This window comes from Sinocyclocheilus rhinocerous, unplaced genomic scaffold (assembly GCF_001515625.1).
Source record: "Sinocyclocheilus rhinocerous isolate Xijiao unplaced genomic scaffold, SAMN03320098_v1.1 scaffold4189, whole genome shotgun sequence".
Classification (NCBI taxonomy): domain Eukaryota; kingdom Metazoa; phylum Chordata; class Actinopteri; order Cypriniformes; family Cyprinidae; genus Sinocyclocheilus; species Sinocyclocheilus rhinocerous.
The window spans coordinates 112,759-130,279 of NW_015645057.1; the positions used below are offsets into that span (position 1 = coordinate 112,759).

Sequence of the window (17,521 nt, forward strand, 5' to 3'; positions counted from 1 at the left end):
ATGTTACACTAAATGTAACCTTTATTTATTAAATTTATTTATTTAAATACACACTTAAATACTGACAAAACTACCAATGCAGCGTTTAGCAAAAGTAAATGTCAAGAAGCTGAAAAGCAAAAGAGGAAGCTGAACTTATTACAAATATGAGATAAACACACATTAATGATAACCATCAAAACATACCTACTTATTACAATTTTGCATGCAGCACCAAATGTTATATCTTCGCCAGGTTTTACAAATTCTCATAAACACGAATTCAACAGGTCTGGGTGTATTCAGCACGAGTTAATGAATCGAATCAGTGCCTTTTCATTTTGGCTACCTCATAGTTTGGCAGCATCAAGTGTCATTTCCCTGAACTATCTACATCTAAATGAGAGCAGGTGTGGAAGTTCTTACCTCAATCCATCTCTGTGCTTCTGAGTAAGCAGCCTCATAACCCACTGCAGACTGCGGTCGCCACTCCATCACCGGCTTTAAGTGCACTTCTTGGTGAGGCTGTAAGGAAACAGGCGTCTACGCTGCAAAAACGCGAGCAAGACAAAGTTAAACCGCGAGCGTTCTGTTCTGCCGCGTCGCGTGAATATTTTTAACACTACCTGGTTTCTTAAAAACTGATGTCAGCAGGTAAACACTTTTTGTATTCGACTACCAGTATCACAACCATCACTCTGTCGAACGTCAACGAGCAAAGATCTTATAACAGCCGTAAAATCTTAAATCTCCTCTTGTCCTTTTATTCCTGAGAAACTTTAGTTGCGTAGTGTACTTTATACGCCCCCTAGTGCGTCAAGATACACACCTAAACTACTGTCAGATTACATTACAGGTGCCGAGGGCACAATAAAGCTCCTTTGGGGAAAAAACACTAATGTCTGTAGATTTAGTTAAATACGTGTTTACAAGTAGACTACACAGGCAGATCAAATGGCACTCAAGCAAAGATTGACGACTTTTAAAGTTAAATACAAGACAGTTTTGATTTAATTTAAATAGGCTACTTACTTTTTGCTATTTTATTATTTAGATTTCTCTAGTGAAGGACAAGTAACTACTGTAGTAAATACATAAATAAGGGATAGATTTCGGTCAGCTGGTTATGATGTTAAAATTATTTTAACTAAATTTTATTATGCGAGAATAAAAATACCACTGTGTCCAGAAATGCTGAGCCAATCAAAACTTTATTTTGCAATAATAACCAGCTGACTGTACATTATCTAATTTTTAAATGGTTATTTACCAAATAGTTCACTAAAAAAGAAGATAGAAAGAAAAATCACAGCTACAGTATATAAGCAACGCTTTCTTGATTTCCCCTGCACAACAGTAGGCCTGTCGCAATAATCAATATATCGACTTATCGCGCAATATATGTAATTTTTGGTGACGCAATATATCGCCCATTATATTTACTTAAAAATTAATGTCACCATGTTTTGTACATTCCACTTGCGCCTGTGTCTTTTGCAGCTTCCCGTACATAACATGGTGTAGTCATGAGGTGCTAGTTCAAATTTAAATGCTTCTACAAAAAAAGTTTCATCTGCAGATATGGCCTTGTTTAGGGATCTGTGCCTTTGTGCATACGGACATCTGACTGCTGAGTGCTTAGTGATTGTGCTTTTCAGCAATAGTGTGCACCCTTCATTTACAGAGAAAAGAAGGTCCCTACACAACAGTCATTATTCATTCCACTGAATGCTGCAACTGAGCAATCAGAATCAAATATTCAAGAGGAGGCATGTATTGTAATACATTGTACAAAAACAAATAAATATTTATCTTAAATATAACTATACTTAATGTCTTAAAATCAAATATAAATCTGAATCAATTATTTTTGTTAACAAATTAATTTTTTAGAGAACTTTGCTGTTTTGAAGGAAAAAAACATTTGGATGTAAACAAAAGATGCACATGAATCATTGCTTGAGTATTCAGAGAGTGAACTATTGTCACTCATAAAACAGCAATGAGGTCACCATGAGACCATTGGAAATTTGTTCTTTATTGTTTTAGTCTCATCTGAATTTTTTGCTGTATTCTTGAGAAAACGGTATTTAGAAGTAGGACACCATATGCAATGACACACTGGCACACCGACACACTCCTGTTAAAAGAGCATTTTTGTGTCAAAACATGGCAAGTCTACATATTCATCAGGAGAACTTTTATTTTAAATCAATCTTCTTTTCCGGCAGAAAAAAAAGAACACCACCATTAGGTAAATTAATATCATCAAGAAAACAGTTTTTTTTTTTTTTTATATATATACTTCTGGAGAATTTAACACAATTATTTCAATCAGAGTTGTAAACATTCAGATACAACATTTTTTTTATGTGCATGTACACTTTTTAATATTAGCTAATTTGCTTTCTTCGTTATGGTCAATTTTTAACAGACTTTTTTTTTTATTCAAAGTCAAAATTGAACCTATAAAGGTTTGAAGTATTCAGCACTTCTGAATGATTGGCAGTTTTTCTCTTAGGTAAAATAACAAGAACATTTATGCTTTGGAAAGAGCCACCACAGTGAAACGGAGTTCCTGGGGATCACGTGCCATGAACTTCTTGCAGACCTCAGCAGAATCCTGTAGGATCAGGCAAAAACATATACCAAATGCATAAAAATGGGCCCCCAATCCACAACTGTTTAAACAATAGCTACTTTTACATGCAACTAAATAATCTGTTAGTAATCAGACTGATGGCTCAATCAGACTGAAAATTCTTCATGTAAACACCGCAAACGATCCGATTGAGCTCGATCTGAATGAAATTTCGATCAGATTGAAAGGGGTGGTGTAGACCTTTTCTAATCTAATTGAGAGGGCACTTGACTGGATTGAAAACAGAAACTGGAAAGTACAGTGCACGTGCAGTGACATGGAAATGGAGTATGATGCCACAAGTGTCATAAATGACTGTCATGTTATTCTAAATTTCTCCTTCCACTCACGGTCTGTGAAGTGGAGCAGAATAACGTCACATCAGTCCTCACTTCTTACGCTCATCCACAGACGGCTTTTTTTGGAATTGGCGAGTTTACTGCTTAATAAATATAAGCAGCACGGCTAAAATCTTCATGTGCTCCTCGTCTCCTAATTAGGACCAGAAATAGATAGATTTTAAGTCTGCTCTTTAAAACAAAGAAAAGAAGTGATGCTAGGAGAATAGTATGTGCAAACAGTGGGAAACTGTATATTCACGCAGTGTGCACACACATGACAAAAGATCGAATTTGATTTGAAGCTTGTGACATATAAACGTGCACACCAACCCAATCACTTTATTTAGCGTTCATGTAAACACTACGTTCTGATTCATCAATCAGAATGATTTAATTCCGATTGAAACAAAAGGTATCCATGTAAATGTAGCTAATGCCTACAAACAAAACAAACTGCAAATATACATCCATTGCTAGAGATAATCTTTACATCTATAGCCCATGAATGAGAAAAATCCCACCTCAAGAAATGTGTCCTCTGTTGTTTTCCCATGAACAATTGGAAAAGGTTTGCGTCCATCTGAAACACATGAACAAAATATGAACACCTGTAATATCTCCCTTCATAATGTTGCACATAATAATTATGTATAAGTGTTGATACTGCACATCTCTCAATTTTTTGTGACAAGTTCCTAAAACAATGACAACATTTATCATGTAAAATTAAATTTACCTACCCAGTTCATATAAATGTCCCTCAACATTTACAAAGGCAATAAAATGCAAATCCACTTTTTCATCTAAACTTGGGGCCTATAAGGGTGAGCAGAGTAAATAATTAGCATGTTAGAATTTTTCTCTGATACTGGAACAGCAATAAAAAAGCAGAACTGAGATCCAACACAATGAGAATACTTAAGTTCTCAGAATTAATGAAGAATTAAGAGAGCATGTCAGTCCTGTAGAAAGTAGTGAAACCAGATTGGAAAGGTCTTAAAGATTATACTGTAGGCAGATGTGACTGCAGCAATAATTCTTGGATTTGCAGTTGCCAAGTTCACAATTATCTTAAGTGAGGATAGGACGGTAGCTCACAAGACAATTAGATAGTGTTGATTGGATAGCTGAGTCGAAAAAAAAGTAGGGCAAGACTTGATTTTGTCCATTGGGAATTGATTGGGTTATTGTATATTTCTGCGATCTCAAGTGAGTGTCAGGTCGCAGGATGCGAGGTATTATTTTCCAATCCTCTCACCTGTGCACACATCATCAGAGATATTTTTGCAAGTGTGAGGAAAACTTTTAATTTTGATTAAAGATTACAAGAAAAAAATGTGCATTTATATATTTAATTTATACTAAAAACACTGCAATATTCTTTTTTTTTTTTCAATAAGGATGGTCAAGTTTGATTTTATTTTGACTTCAAAAAAAATCTGCCTCAGACATCACAGATATGCAAAATCTGAAGTGTTAATATATGGGTCCAGAATTAATTATTAAATAAATGAGCTGGACCTCTTTGCCTCTATTCTTTTTTTTTAAGAAATTGTGAATCTAGGACTTACATTCCAATATCTCAACATGGTCCAATTTGCAAAATTCTGCTACTTCAACATTAACAAAACAACATTACATGGAAAATTCATCAGTGGTAATAAACTTTAAAATGTGTGCAAATACTCTGTACTGTTTTGGATGCTGTATAAGCAATTACTCTGTATTTAGCAAATACCAACCTCTGTTTGTCCTTCCTGGGCGCTTGACTCATGTGTTACTCGGATACTCTGAAATCATAAAAATATCAGTACTATGAAGAAAAGTTTAGTTTGGTTAATTCCTTCAGAGGCCATTCAGTTGCAATAAATATATAATATTTTATCACCTCATCTTTTTCAAGGAAAGCTGCCTTTTCTTCTGGGCTCATCTTTGCAGACTGCAGTAAAAATGCCTTAAGCGGTGAATTGGGCTCTGTCAAAAAAAGAAATGTCATGACCATCCCACAAACAAGTGCACCGACTAATATTTTTCAAAACAGGTGAAATCACTCCAAAAAAACTGATACTTACCAAACTCCAGATACCTTTGATTGTTTGCCACAGCATGAATCAGCCCTATTGTACCACAAGCATTGCCGATGGTTTGTTTCGTGAAGTACACATCCGAGGACAACTCTTGTCCTTGTGCCTTAATTTTTGCCTCCTCCTCCTGTCTAAATGTTTCATACTACATTGAGGAAAAGGATATTACTAAATTTTAATTTACAGTAAATATCACTTAAAGGTTCACTAAGCGATTTTGAATAACACTTTTGACCACAGTGTCTGACTGAGTCCCAAAACACACTCACAGCCAATCAGCAGTAAGGGGCGTATCTAGTGATGATAGGGAGAAGAGAACGCTCAGTGAGTGCACAGGACGGATATTAGCTGATCAACTATAGATAGCGAGAGATGGCAGATAAAAAAAGAGGAACATTTCGGAAGAACAAAACATTAAAAAGAAGGGCTACGATCAGGCAAGAGGACCCGCATTGGAGCAGCTTTCCAGCGGTGGAGAGAACGCAAGGAACGGAAGGGAATCGGACGCCGAGGTTGCTTTGTTTCTTGATAGGTGAGTTACATTGATTTTGCTTTTTCACACAACTTTTCTGTGTTGGCTTCTGTTTGAATATGCTGTGGCTGGCAGGCATAGCAGATTCCGCCATCGTCGCTGCCAGGGTTGTGTTCGTACGTGTGGGGCGGAGTTATCAAAATAGGGTGAGGTCCTGTTGGGGTATGGGCAGTTTTGTTTTGGTGCTTTCAAATATCAACATCGTTTGGAAAAAATCGCTTAGTGCATCTTTAAAATACTAATAATAATTTACAAGAATGACAAAGATGCTTTATTCATCTGACTGGAATTTGATTATGAATATAAAATCAACTCCTCAAGGACTTAGAGGTACAGGACTTGCAATCACACAAATTACTAATTGTTTTTTTAAGCTAGTTACATAAAAACGTAGAATTGATCTAATTGAATTAAAAAAAAAACTAAAAACCAATAGTCTTAATATAGAGTCTACGTTTATGGCCACAGGACTGTGTAACAATTTTTTGTCACATCCTGTGTCATGCTGAAACCTAACTACCCTCATTTTATTTATTTATTTATATATATATATATATATATAAAACATTCACAAGTTTTTATACTCTTATTGTTTCTAACACTAATTACATAACCACAAAATGATTATTGGTAAACTATCACTTCAACTGAACAAAATGCTCAAATCATCATAAATATCATTAGAAATGTTGGTGCTGCAAATTCAGTTATTTCATTTTATTTTGAGTCATGGTGAAGAGAGAAACTCGTGATGAGACTTTTCTGTTCCGTTTTATTTAGACCTAATCTTTAGTAAAATAATACACCACTTTAAAATATATATTAAAAGGGAATTACCATATCATGTCAAATAGAGAAAGAGCCTTGCATAAAAAAATCTATAAAACTATGATCTGATATAATTTGCAAGCTTAGTTGATGCCAGCAACAACCGTATCCAGTTGCAACTTCATCATTTACAAACAGGCATCTATAAATACAGAGCTTGTTTGCTGACATGAAGTCAATATGGGTATAAACTGCAGTCATACCTTCTCTGTTATAGGAAAGAGCAAAAGTACAGCACACACAGGCCTCGGCACCAAACTGAGAACTTCAGCTTCCAAACCGTACACATCTCCAAACTGCCAGGTGGGTACCAAGCCAAGCTGCCGTAAAAACTTAACAAAAGTATAACACAACACATACATATTAAATACAAATCATATTTCACAAGACTAGTAAAGGTTAGTATGGTGAGAGGCACACAAGGGCCTACACAATCTAGAAGCGTTTCTATTTAAACATATCAATAAACTAATGTGGAACATAAAATACATTTCACATTAGTGCAAATACAGTAAGGTAAAAACATAGATATTAAGCGCAGTACTGCTGATAAACATAACAAACCAATGTTGATGCAATTAGCTTTAACACAAACGTGCTTTAATAAACCTGATTCATTCATTTGGCACAAGTTTTGAATCCTAGACACACCCAGACAGACGAGACCTCTACTCACTTGGTTCATAACCTGAAAAGCAGACACAGAACACAAAACAGTATCATATAAAATATGATGTCAAAGACATGAGCTGCAGCTTACCGTTCCTGCTAAAAGCTGCCTTTGAAAAAAAAAAAAACCGAGCCCATGAACGATATAAAATTGAATTAACGACAAAAATCTTGCGATCGTGAGAAATTCATACCTCTGGGTTGGCTTCCAGTGGTAACCAGCGCTGGCCCTCCATCTCAGATTAAGCCCCGTCTGATATCCTAAATAAAAAAGATGATATTGCTAGCTCGAGCAATGGTGTGCAGACGCTTTGACAGCTGAGGAGGAAGTTCAAGGGAATATGTGAGTGCGGGTGTGTGAATTCAGCAACTGGCCTGACGTCACACCTGAAGTGCAGGCTTAAATTCCAAAATAAAATTTACCGCTTGGTCGCGATTGTCAGTGAAACACTCTCTTATATTAGGGACGATGCGGCATCATTCATGTTGTTTAGTGTCACGAAGGTATTTGATGCTCTGACCACGTTTACATGGAAAATAGCCAATTTTCTATTCAAGTCGATATTGTGGTCAAGCCTTTATTCTGAAATACACATAATCCCCTCTCTTTTTGTGTTATGTGATTGTTTTAGCATTTATTTGTTATTTTTCTTTAAAACATTACTAGTTTATATTATGTTATTGATATCCTCCTGAGAAGCAGGAATTTTTTTTTGTTTTTTTTTGTTTTTTTTGTCATTACATTGGTTGGAGCAAAATGGAGAAAAACATTCTTAAATATATATTTTAATATATTTATTAAATATATATTTTAAAAGTATATTTTATTCGTTGTAGAGGACGCCAGGACTAAGTTATTCAAAAAATAAACCGACATGAAAAGGCATGTAAGGCAAAAACTATGTTTTATTTTTTTCATTCACCAATCACTTTTTAGGTTTCAGGCTATTTTTAACCAAAATTTGTACAAAGATGATTCTCAACTATGTTATGAAAGATATAACAGAATGGTTTGATATACTACTGTACTTTATGGAATATGTGCGTGAAATGTCCATAAATTGGGTTTCCCATTCTATACATTGCATCTAATTTGCATATTGATGTGTTCTTGGGGCAAAGCATAATAATAATAAAAAGAAGTGTAATAATGGGAGTAATAACTTGGCAACATTTTCATAAGAATATCTCATATTTCATAGGAATATTGATCTATAATTTCTTTCCCTATTGACTTGTTGTGTCTCCCCAAAATGCCAGATTACCATGCCGTTTGTCCTGGTGTCCTCTACAGAAGACATGTATGAAAAGTATGCCCTGTTTTGTAACAAAAAGTCATATTTCGATTTGCAACCCCATAACATTTTTCTGAGATTTTTATTTATGACAAACAATTAAAAAAATTGGGCAGATTTAAATGATAATTACAAAACATTATCAGATTTCCCTAAGAGTGCTAAATTTGATAATTCTGTCAATATCAGTCTTATCTAAAGACCAAGGAGAGGGAGTGTTTATGATCAAACCTCCAAACATTTGATATCTCTAAAAAAAGCCCTGAATGTGCTCTGTACAGGACATCCAAACTGTGGCATGTATAGTCTCAGAGAAATTCACTAAAATATAATGTCCTCCCTCTACAGAGTTCAAAGTCTATGCCTCCTCCCAGGAGCATATTATGACATTTTCCAGTACCTGGAGGAGGATGGTGCGCTGCAGGTGTCACGTTGCAGATTTAGTCCAGTAGGTGGCGATACTTAAGCAGTTGATTCTACAAACAATATTTACAGCAAGAGAAGAAGAATTTTAAGATTCCGCGGCGATGTTTGGTTTTAAATGAGTATAAACCGAGTTTATTTGTATGCTAAATATTTGTTATCCGAGTAGAAATGCATTTTAACAAGTATAAAGATAAATATAATCAAGAGTCGAGTTTGTCGTCTTCTTTTATTACTGGTAAGTAGTCGGAATATAGATTCATATTGTTAACGGTTTTATTATTCCGCCGTGGTATTATTATCATCAGTCATGTCTTCATTACAGCTCCCAATGATAAAACGCTGATAATGGCGTCTAAAGAGAAGAAGGAAAACAAAAGAATGGGCAAACAGACGGCAACTGTGTACGCAGCAAAGATAAAGACCAAGATACACAGTAAGAAATGCTAAACAGATTTACCTGTTTGCATTACTAGTGTAGTTTGTGTTACTGGTGTATGTTGTGAGTTGACCAATGGCAATACCCGGACCTTCATTATCTCTCAGATACCTCATCATTCTTCAAGCTTTCTTTGAAAAGTAACAACAAGGCTCTGACTCTGGCTTTGGTTGCTCAGAAGCAGAAGAGCAGAGAGCTGGAGGCAGAGGTGGTGCGACTGAGGAAAGAAGCACAGACAAATCATTTTGATCTTGCTCAACAGCGTCATAAAAACAAACAACTGGTGAGTCTGTGACAGTGAAGTATGAATTTCAGTCTTGGATACCTGACCCTTATATTTATGTACTGTACACTTATATTTGTATACACTTATTTATGCTGTACAGGCATAAGTCAAAATCAGTCTTATATTTATTGAACACATTGACCTTGTACTGTACTTTAAAAACAACGAACATACATCATTATTAATTATTCATAACAATATATGTAGTTAATGTTTTTTTCTGACTCTAGTTTGCCATTATACGAGAGTTTTATGACTCTTCCCTTAACTGGATGACAAAGGCAGTTGATATTTTTTGCAATGAGGAGGTAAGCTGTCAATATATTTTTTGAATAATTAAATTATATTGCTATTTTTGTTGTTATTAATAATGATCAGCATAGTAGTAATATTTATTATTATCATGACTTTGTTGATTGTTTCACAAATAGCTAATTGTTAAATAGACACAACATTATTATGAACTATTTTCATTATAATTAATTTAATGTTAATAATACTCATTATTATTATTTTTAAAGGATCCAGACTCTGGACACAACGCCAGTAAAGGTATGAAAACACATTGTAGACTGTTCATTGATTACAAGTTTCCTTAAGTATGTCAGTCAAGTTTAATTAAGTTTGAATGATTGGCACTGTAATGCCAATTTATAGAAATTAACCTGATATGAATTTCCTTGTAATTTAAAGCTAAATACGTCTTGATGATGTTTTTTTTTTTAAATATTTGTGATTTATTTTTCAGACCACATGATTGAAATAGAGAAAGAGGTTGGGAGTTTGCAAGACAAACCATTGTGTCCACAGCAGAACTATGACCATTCTGAACCAGTGAATACAGTCGGTGATGATCCCAGCCAAGAAAGAGACAGTCCAGCACAGCAAAACACCATATATGACTCTGAAATGGAGGTGACCCTTAGTGACAGTGCTGCTGAAATAGTAACAGTTGAAACAAATGCAAGAAGAACCTCTAGAGTTACAGAGGAACATCAAGAAAAGAAGGGTTTGTGTCTGTCAGAAAAAGATAGTGTGGTTATATCTGCAAAGTTAGACTCACCAATTGAATTTAGTAGATCAGATTATACATCAGCTGTGCCAAATGAGACGACCGCTGTGACACAGCAGTGCTCTCCTACTGTTCAGAATGAAGTGGAAAATGGGCAGCAAACAGAGTCAATAACTGCACGCAGGAAGACTCACGTCACCTCTCGTACTAAAAGTAGCAGACGTACAGGTAAACGGAAAGAACCATACCCAGATCCAAGAAAAACATACGTAATCTCCCAAGATCCTCCTTATGACATTTTTAACAATTGTTTTAGTGATCTCGAGCTTCAGAATTCTGAAAGAAGCAAGGCAATTGAAAATACTTCAAGTAAAGCTGTTAAAAACAAAGCTAAAGAGTCCCATGCTACGCAGGAACCCAGGAGAACATTTATAGTTCAAGATGAGCTAAGACCTCAGAAGATCAGGAAGACCAAAGTTTTGTCCCTTATGATGGATCACGGTTTATCTGATGTTCATGAAAATGTCCAGTCTGCCAGTAGTTTATGCTTCGAGTCTACTGGTACTGATGTGCATGTCGGTGAGACCGCTGTTCAAAAACATAAAAACAAAACTCCAGCACACCCACTTCCTCAGTCTGAAAAGTGCAAGACACAGAAAAACAGAGGAACATTTGTGATACAGGCAAGTCAATCATTCGCTGCAAACCTCTCCAGTGCACGCTGTAAGTCTTGATTTGATGAAGCCAACAGGACCACATCATCCGCAAAAAGCAGAGACGATATCTTGCAGCCACCAAAACAGACACCGTCCGCTCCCTGGCTGCTCCTAGAAATTCTGTCCATGAAAATAATGAACAGAATCGGTGACAAAGGGCAACCCTGGCGGAGTCCAACATGCACTGGAAACAGGTTACTGCCGGCAATGCGAACCAAGCTCCTGCTCCGGTCATACAGGGAACGAACAGCCCGTAGCAACGAGCCCTGAACCCCATAATCCTGAAGTACCTCCCACAGGATGCCACGAGGGACACGGTCGAATGCCTTCTCCAGGTCCACAAAACACATATGGACTGGTTGGGTAAACTCCCATGAACCCTCCAACACCCTAGTGAGGGTATAGAACTGGTCCAGTGTTCCACGGCCAGAGCGAAAACCGCATTGCTCCTCCTGAATCCGAGGTTCAACTATCGGTCGGATTTTTCTTTCCAGTACCCTGGCATAGACTTTCCCAGGGAGGCTGAGGAGTGTGATCCCCCTATAGTTGGAACACACCCTCCGGTCCCCTTTCTAAAAAAGAGGGACCACCACCCCGGTCTGCCAGTCCAGAGGCACCGTTCCCGAACTCCACGCAATGCTGCAGAGGCGTGTCAGCCAAGACAGCCCCACAACATCCAGAGACTTGAGAAACTCTGAGCGGATCTCATCCGCCCCCGGAGCCTTGTCACCGCAGAGTTTTTTGACTACCTCAGCAACTTCAGCCAGGGTGATGGATGAGCCCCCCGAGTCCCCAGCCTCAGCTTCCTTTATGGAAGGCATGTTGGAGGGATTGAGGAGATCCTCAAAGTACTCTTTCCACCGCCCGACGACATCCTCAGTTGAAGTCAGCAACGCACCACTTCCACTGTAAACAGTGTTGGCGGAACACTGCTTCCCCCTTCTGAGCCGCCGGACGGTTTGCCAGAATCTCTTTGAGGCCGACCGAAAGTTTTGCCATGGCGAGTACCCTGGCATAGACTTTCCCAGGGAGGCTGAGGAGTGTGATTTCCCCCTATAGTTGGAACACACCCTCCAGTCCCCTTTCTTAAAAAGAGGGACCACCACCCCGGTCTGCCAGTCCAGAGGCACCGTTCCCGAACTCCACGCAATGCTGCAGAGGCGTGTCAGCCAAGACAGCCCCACAACATCCAGAGACTTGAGAAACTCTGAGCGGATCTCATCCGCCCCCGGAGCCTTGTCACCGCAGAGTTTTTTGACTACCTCAGCAACTTCAGCCAGGGTGATGGATGAGCCCCCCGAGTCCCCAGCCTCAGCTTCCTTTACGGAGGGCGTGTTGGAGGGATTGAGGAGATCCTCAAAGTACTCTTTCCACCGCCCGACGACATCCTCAGTTGAAGTCAGCAACGCACCACTTCCACTGTAAACAGTGTTGGCGGAACACTGCTTCCCCCTTCTGAGCCGCCGGACGGTTTGCCAGAATCTCTTTGAGGCCGACCGAAAGTCTTCCTCCATGGCCTCACCAAACTCCTCCGCTTATCCGAGGCTGGGTCGTGTGGGCAGTAGTTCGAGCAGAGCCCCCCAGACTTCCCTCTCCCCGAGTTTTTGCCACTGCCGCGTTCTGCTTGGCCCGCCGGTACCCATCAGTGGCTTCAGGAGTCCCATGGGTCAGCCAGACCCGATAGAACTCCTTCAGCTTGACAGCATCCCTTACCTCCGGTGTCCACCACCGTGTTCTGGGATTGCTGCCACGACAGACGCCAGAGACATTACGGCCGCAGCTCCGAACTGCCGCCACGACAATGGAGGTGTGGAACATAGTCCATTCAGACTCAATATCCCCAGTCTCCCTTGGGACCTGGTTGAAGCTCTGTCGGAGGTGGGAGTCGAAGACCTCTCTGATGGTGGCCTCTGCCAAACATTCCCAACAGACCCTCACTATGCGTTTGGGCCTGCCAGGTCTGTCCGGCCCTCTCCCCCGCCATCGGATCCAACTCACCACCAGGTGGTGATCAGTTGACAGCTCAGCCCTTCTCTTTACCAGAGTGTCCAAGACATATGGCTGAAGATCAGAAGAAACGACTACAAATTCGATTATAGACCTCCAACCTAGGGTGTCCTGGTGCCACGTGCACTGATGGACACCCTTATGCAACTGGGGGGCTATTAACAAGCCCACACCAGCTCGCTGCCTCTCACCCTGGGCAACGCCAGAATAGTGGAGAGTCCACCCTTGGTCGAGAAGAGTGGTTATAGAACCCAAGCTGTGAGTGGAAGTGAGCCCGACTATATCTAGACGGTATCTCTCAACCTCCTGTCATCATGGTTTCGGGCTGAGCCCTGCCAGGCCCCGTGGGCATAGACCTGGCCACCAGCCAGGCCTGGCTCCAGGGTGGGGCCCTGGTGACCCCATACCGGGCAAGGTGAACGAAAGCCTTGATTTAATCGTCATCATAAAGGGCTTTTGATACGCACTTTGTCTCATCTGTCACCCAGGATCTGTTTGCCATGAGTGATCGTACCAGGGGTATATAGCCCCAGGCAACAGCTCCTGAGATCATTCAGGCACTCAAACTCCTCCACCATGCTAAGGTGACGGTTCAAGGAGGGGCTTAAATAATATAGCACAGTCTAAAGTAATACAATAAAATATAATGCATTTCTGTCTTAATTTTATTTTTATTTTTTTACAGCAAGATGAGGCGTGGGGACAAATACTCTGATACTAAATTCTTAAACTCTCCGGTGTTCAAAGACAAAAAGAAGAAGAAATTAACTTAGGACTGATTTTCCCATTTATTGATTTCAGATTTTTATTTGGTTTTTCTCTACTTTTTGTCTTTTTATGTAATGCAAATGTTTAATAGAATGATATTAAAGTATTAAATCATTTTTAATCACAGCGGTTAATTTGCCTTTATAGCTCAGTTTCATTCTTGTGTATATATAGGAAATATTGTTTGAATTTGAGATGATATTTATTTTAATGGTTGATAAAGAGAACCTGCTCTATTCACAATTTATTATTAACTTAATTCTGCTTTTCAACCCTTTGTGGCATTTATTACTGGTCGTATGGAAGTCCGCTTTGCTCATTTCCTCATCTCTTTACTATCAAGATATATATAGGAAAGTTGAGTCTGTGTGTTATGTAACCAGGCACTGGCCGACAGTGTTATAGTGATTGAAGGACTGAATGAATAATTTAGAGGACTGTTCACCTGAGACGCCGACAATTCTGAGATCGAGTAGGAGTGTCTGTTTAACCAGTTTATATTGTCTGAAAGTAGACCAAAACATCTTATAGTTATAGTTATATAGTTATCTATCTTATTGTGCTGTCAGGAAGTGTTGGTATACGAGTTTTAGGTAAGTTTCAACGAGTTTTCTTTGTTTAAAATAATTTCTGTGTTTTCGTGAAAAATTATCATTTTCTATTTGTAGAGGTGATCAGTCTTATTAAGAAAAGGCATTGAATTCAAATGTTTTGAGCTTATAGCCACAGACTATTTTTTTTAAATTTAATCAGTATTTTTTTTCCAACTTGTATCTTTCAAATGTTAGTTTCATCAGATGGTAACCTAACACTTGTGTGTTAGACATCCTATCTCAATTTTCCTGTTCGTAATAAGCCAAAATATAGTTTGCTTCCTGTGTTTAGTCTTACCCCTGGCAGAGGATTAACTACTAGGTAAAGTTCTACTCGTGGTGTTTTTTGTTTTGTTTTTTATGTGTAATGTTTATTTTTTCTAATGTTGCTGTTTTAATGGGATTTCTGCTATTGTTCCAGACTAAATTTTTAAATAAAGACATTTAGAATTAAGTGTTTCAACTGAGTGTTTCAAATGGAGGCCAAGCGAGTGAAGAGAGATGTTAAAACTTCGCTGTAAGTAGCATGAAATAAATTTACTGTACTGTATCAGGATAAATGTGATCATAAATTGTTCATATGTAAGGACACACTTTCCGAACAAAGTTTTTTAAAAACCTTTTTAGTGGTGAATATATTGGACAGCGACTCAGAGAAAATGGTTTTGATCCAAAGGGGAAAAGCACTTCAACAATGTTAGATGATCTGGTAAGTCATCAATATTAACGCGAAAGTTTAATATCAAAGGTTAGGGTTGTCCTATTGAAAGAGTATAAATATTAGTTGCTATTGTTCTTATTTCAAATGTTATAGAATGTTATACAGTGGGTACGGAAAGTATTCAGACCCCCTTAAATTTTTCACTCTTTGTTATATTGCAGCCATTTGCTAAAATCATTTAAGTTAATTTTTTTTTCCTCATTAATGTACACACAGCACCCCATATTGACAGAAAAACACAGAATTGTTGACATTTTTGCAGTATAGAAAAACAAGATTCAACAATCTAGGGGACTGTATTGCTAAATATGTTCTAAATACATCTCTGCACATTCATGTAGGCCAATTATGACTTGACTATAAGTGTGGCTTTGTGGTGGCTCAGTAAAGATGATGAGAAGAATGCAGCTGAGAATGACATGTGAGTAATTTATATGACTGGCATTTATGTGTTTGTTCCACAGATTTACTTTTATGTATGCTGTATTTTACCATATATATTTTTGTGGCTCACATTTGGCAATGATATATTTGTAGAGGAATTGGCAGTTTAAGACATATTAGCCAGTACCCTAATCACCTGGAAAGAGAAGCAATGATCCTTTCTTCATTTGCTGGAATGCTTTTGGTAGGGATAAGTAACTGGTTTCAACAGCATTTGTGTTTTTGTCCACAAGCTGTATCATTGTCCTCTCATTTTCAGAACAGCTTACCCATAGAAGACATTCTGTCTCTGTACAATTGCAAACCAGTGGCATCTTACCCTCATAATCATGTTAAGGTATGTTACAGTATTTATGATAGTATGTTTGTCATGTGAGTGAACAAATGTCATGCAGGATGAGATTTGGAAGTGATATACATCCGGTCTGAAAATAGGAACCCTTAAAATTGTTGTTTAGTCTGGCTCTTCACATAATGCCACAATAATGCCAAGAGGGAGCCTCAGCACATTTCTGAAGGATGACTTAAAATTATTATTTTTTATTTACTTATTAAAGTAATCTTTATATTAAAGTCATCTAATTGAAGTAAATGATGGCAAATAAATAATGAAATAATGCAATAATATTGAATTGAGGTTGTTTAAATATATCAATATTAAAAACAAGCAGCTTTTTCATAATTACTGTATCATCGATTTTATAGTTTTTGAGATTTCTGAAAAGGATGATCACAATCTATTTTTCCACAACAGGGCAACATTGTTCACCCATTCTCCCTCTCTTATCATCCATTTTCTATGCTCAGTTCATTCAAAGCAGTAGACCACTCAAGAAAACACAGTATGCGACCTTATAGCAGTCCAGGGGCGCCGCTAGCAATTTTGGGCCCTATGAAAGAATATGAGGTTGGGCCCCCTACCGCACCAAACATACACTATATTGCCCAAAGTATTGGGACACCCCCTTCTAATGAACAGGTTTGACTACTTTAGTAATTTCCATGAGTACAAATAATAATGTTTAAGCATATAATGATATTCTAGGGAAGTGTGTGCTTCTAATTGTATACCAATAGTTTGAACATGACCCTTTTCTATTCTAACACAACAATGCCTCTGTTTATAAGGCAAGGTTAAAAAAAATTGTATTTCCATCTTTGTTGCCACAGTTTTGGAAGTGTCTAAAATGACTGTATCGATCCCAATACTTTTGGCAATATAGCGTGCAAGCCAGCCTAGCTTTTCAAAATCATTGTCTGCAATTTAATAATATTGACCTATTAGCCTACTTTTGCTATTGCTTTTGACCATTAGGTATCAGTAACATAATTCATTCAGAACCTGTTTTATTGACATAGACTTTCTGTACCACACTATTCTGCTGATATGGAATGAGTTTGACTACTTAATCAGTCATATTAATAGAAATGCTTCACTGGGGCAAACAAAAAAAATCCTAAAATAATAAATAGGATACCCCATAGCAGCATTTCCAGCAGTATCCAACACTTCTAAATCATGATCTTGATTCAGCTAAATGTGACTATTAGCTTAACAGCTGTATTCCTTGTTTGCTAGCTACCTATGCATATACAGCATACGATGTTAAAAATGTTCTACATTATGAACCTTAACCCAAAAAACTTTAGCTTCATACACTAGATAATTGTGACCCTGCCTGTGGAAACCCAGCTAAAGTATTTTTTTAAACAGTGGATGAGTAATTCACTCATTGATTTGCT

The 17,521-nt window shown here is 37.9% G+C and overlaps 3 protein-coding genes and 1 long non-coding RNA gene across 20 annotated transcripts in view; 2 read left to right on the forward strand and 2 right to left on the reverse strand.

Moving 5' to 3' along the window:
* The window catches only part of LOC107705164 (LIM domain only protein 7-like), a 52,099-nt gene extending 51,382 nt beyond the window's left edge, over window positions 1–717 (reverse strand). For 9 of the 16 annotated variants that reach the window (XM_016508339.1, XM_016508338.1, XM_016508333.1 and 6 more), the window contains exon 1: window positions 406–489. In XM_016508339.1, the coding sequence (XP_016363825.1) occupies window positions 406–474 (69 nt within the window). In that variant the 5' untranslated portion in view covers window positions 475–489. Of the gene's footprint in view, window positions 1–405 lie in introns of all 16 variants that reach the window. The other 7 variants (XM_016508329.1, XM_016508323.1, XM_016508324.1 and 4 more) reach the window with 4 other exon arrangements.
* Window positions 718–2,432: 1,715 nt separating this feature from the next.
* LOC107705166 (ubiquitin carboxyl-terminal esterase L3 (ubiquitin thiolesterase)) lies at window positions 2,433–7,430 on the reverse strand. Of its 2 annotated transcripts, XM_016508340.1 has the most exons (9): window positions 7,269–7,429; window positions 7,082–7,093; window positions 6,609–6,737; window positions 5,034–5,190; window positions 4,850–4,935; window positions 4,704–4,751; window positions 3,702–3,777; window positions 3,483–3,541; window positions 2,433–2,602 (listed from the first exon to the last, which is right to left on the reverse strand). In XM_016508340.1, the coding sequence occupies exons 1-9, from the start codon at window positions 7,308–7,310 to the stop codon at window positions 2,519–2,521; spliced, it is 693 nt and encodes a 230-aa protein (XP_016363826.1). In that variant the 5' UTR covers window positions 7,311–7,429; the 3' UTR covers window positions 2,433–2,518. The 2 variants fall into 2 exon arrangements, with proteins under 2 accessions (XP_016363826.1, XP_016363827.1); XM_016508341.1 differs by lacking the exon at window positions 7,082–7,093 and having other exon boundaries at window positions 7,269–7,430.
* Window positions 7,431–8,835: 1,405 nt separating this feature from the next.
* On the forward strand, window positions 8,836–14,025 carry LOC107705146 (shugoshin-like 2). Its single transcript, XM_016508300.1, has 8 exons — window positions 8,836–9,030; window positions 9,118–9,228; window positions 9,339–9,514; window positions 9,748–9,825; window positions 10,039–10,069; window positions 10,266–11,252; window positions 12,675–13,203; window positions 13,938–14,025. The coding sequence occupies exons 1-8, from the start codon at window positions 8,964–8,966 to the stop codon at window positions 14,023–14,025; spliced, it is 2,067 nt and encodes a 688-aa protein (XP_016363786.1). The 5' UTR covers window positions 8,836–8,963.
* A 1,714-nt stretch (window positions 14,026–15,739) lies between these two features.
* The window catches only part of LOC107705152 (uncharacterized), a 2,342-nt gene continuing 560 nt past the window's right edge, over window positions 15,740–17,521 (forward strand). Inside the window, exons 1-3 of the long non-coding RNA XR_001636043.1 lie at window positions 15,740–15,755; window positions 16,038–16,115; window positions 16,533–16,620. This is a non-coding gene — a long non-coding RNA (uncharacterized LOC107705152). The remainder of the gene's footprint in view (window positions 15,756–16,037; window positions 16,116–16,532; window positions 16,621–17,521) is intronic.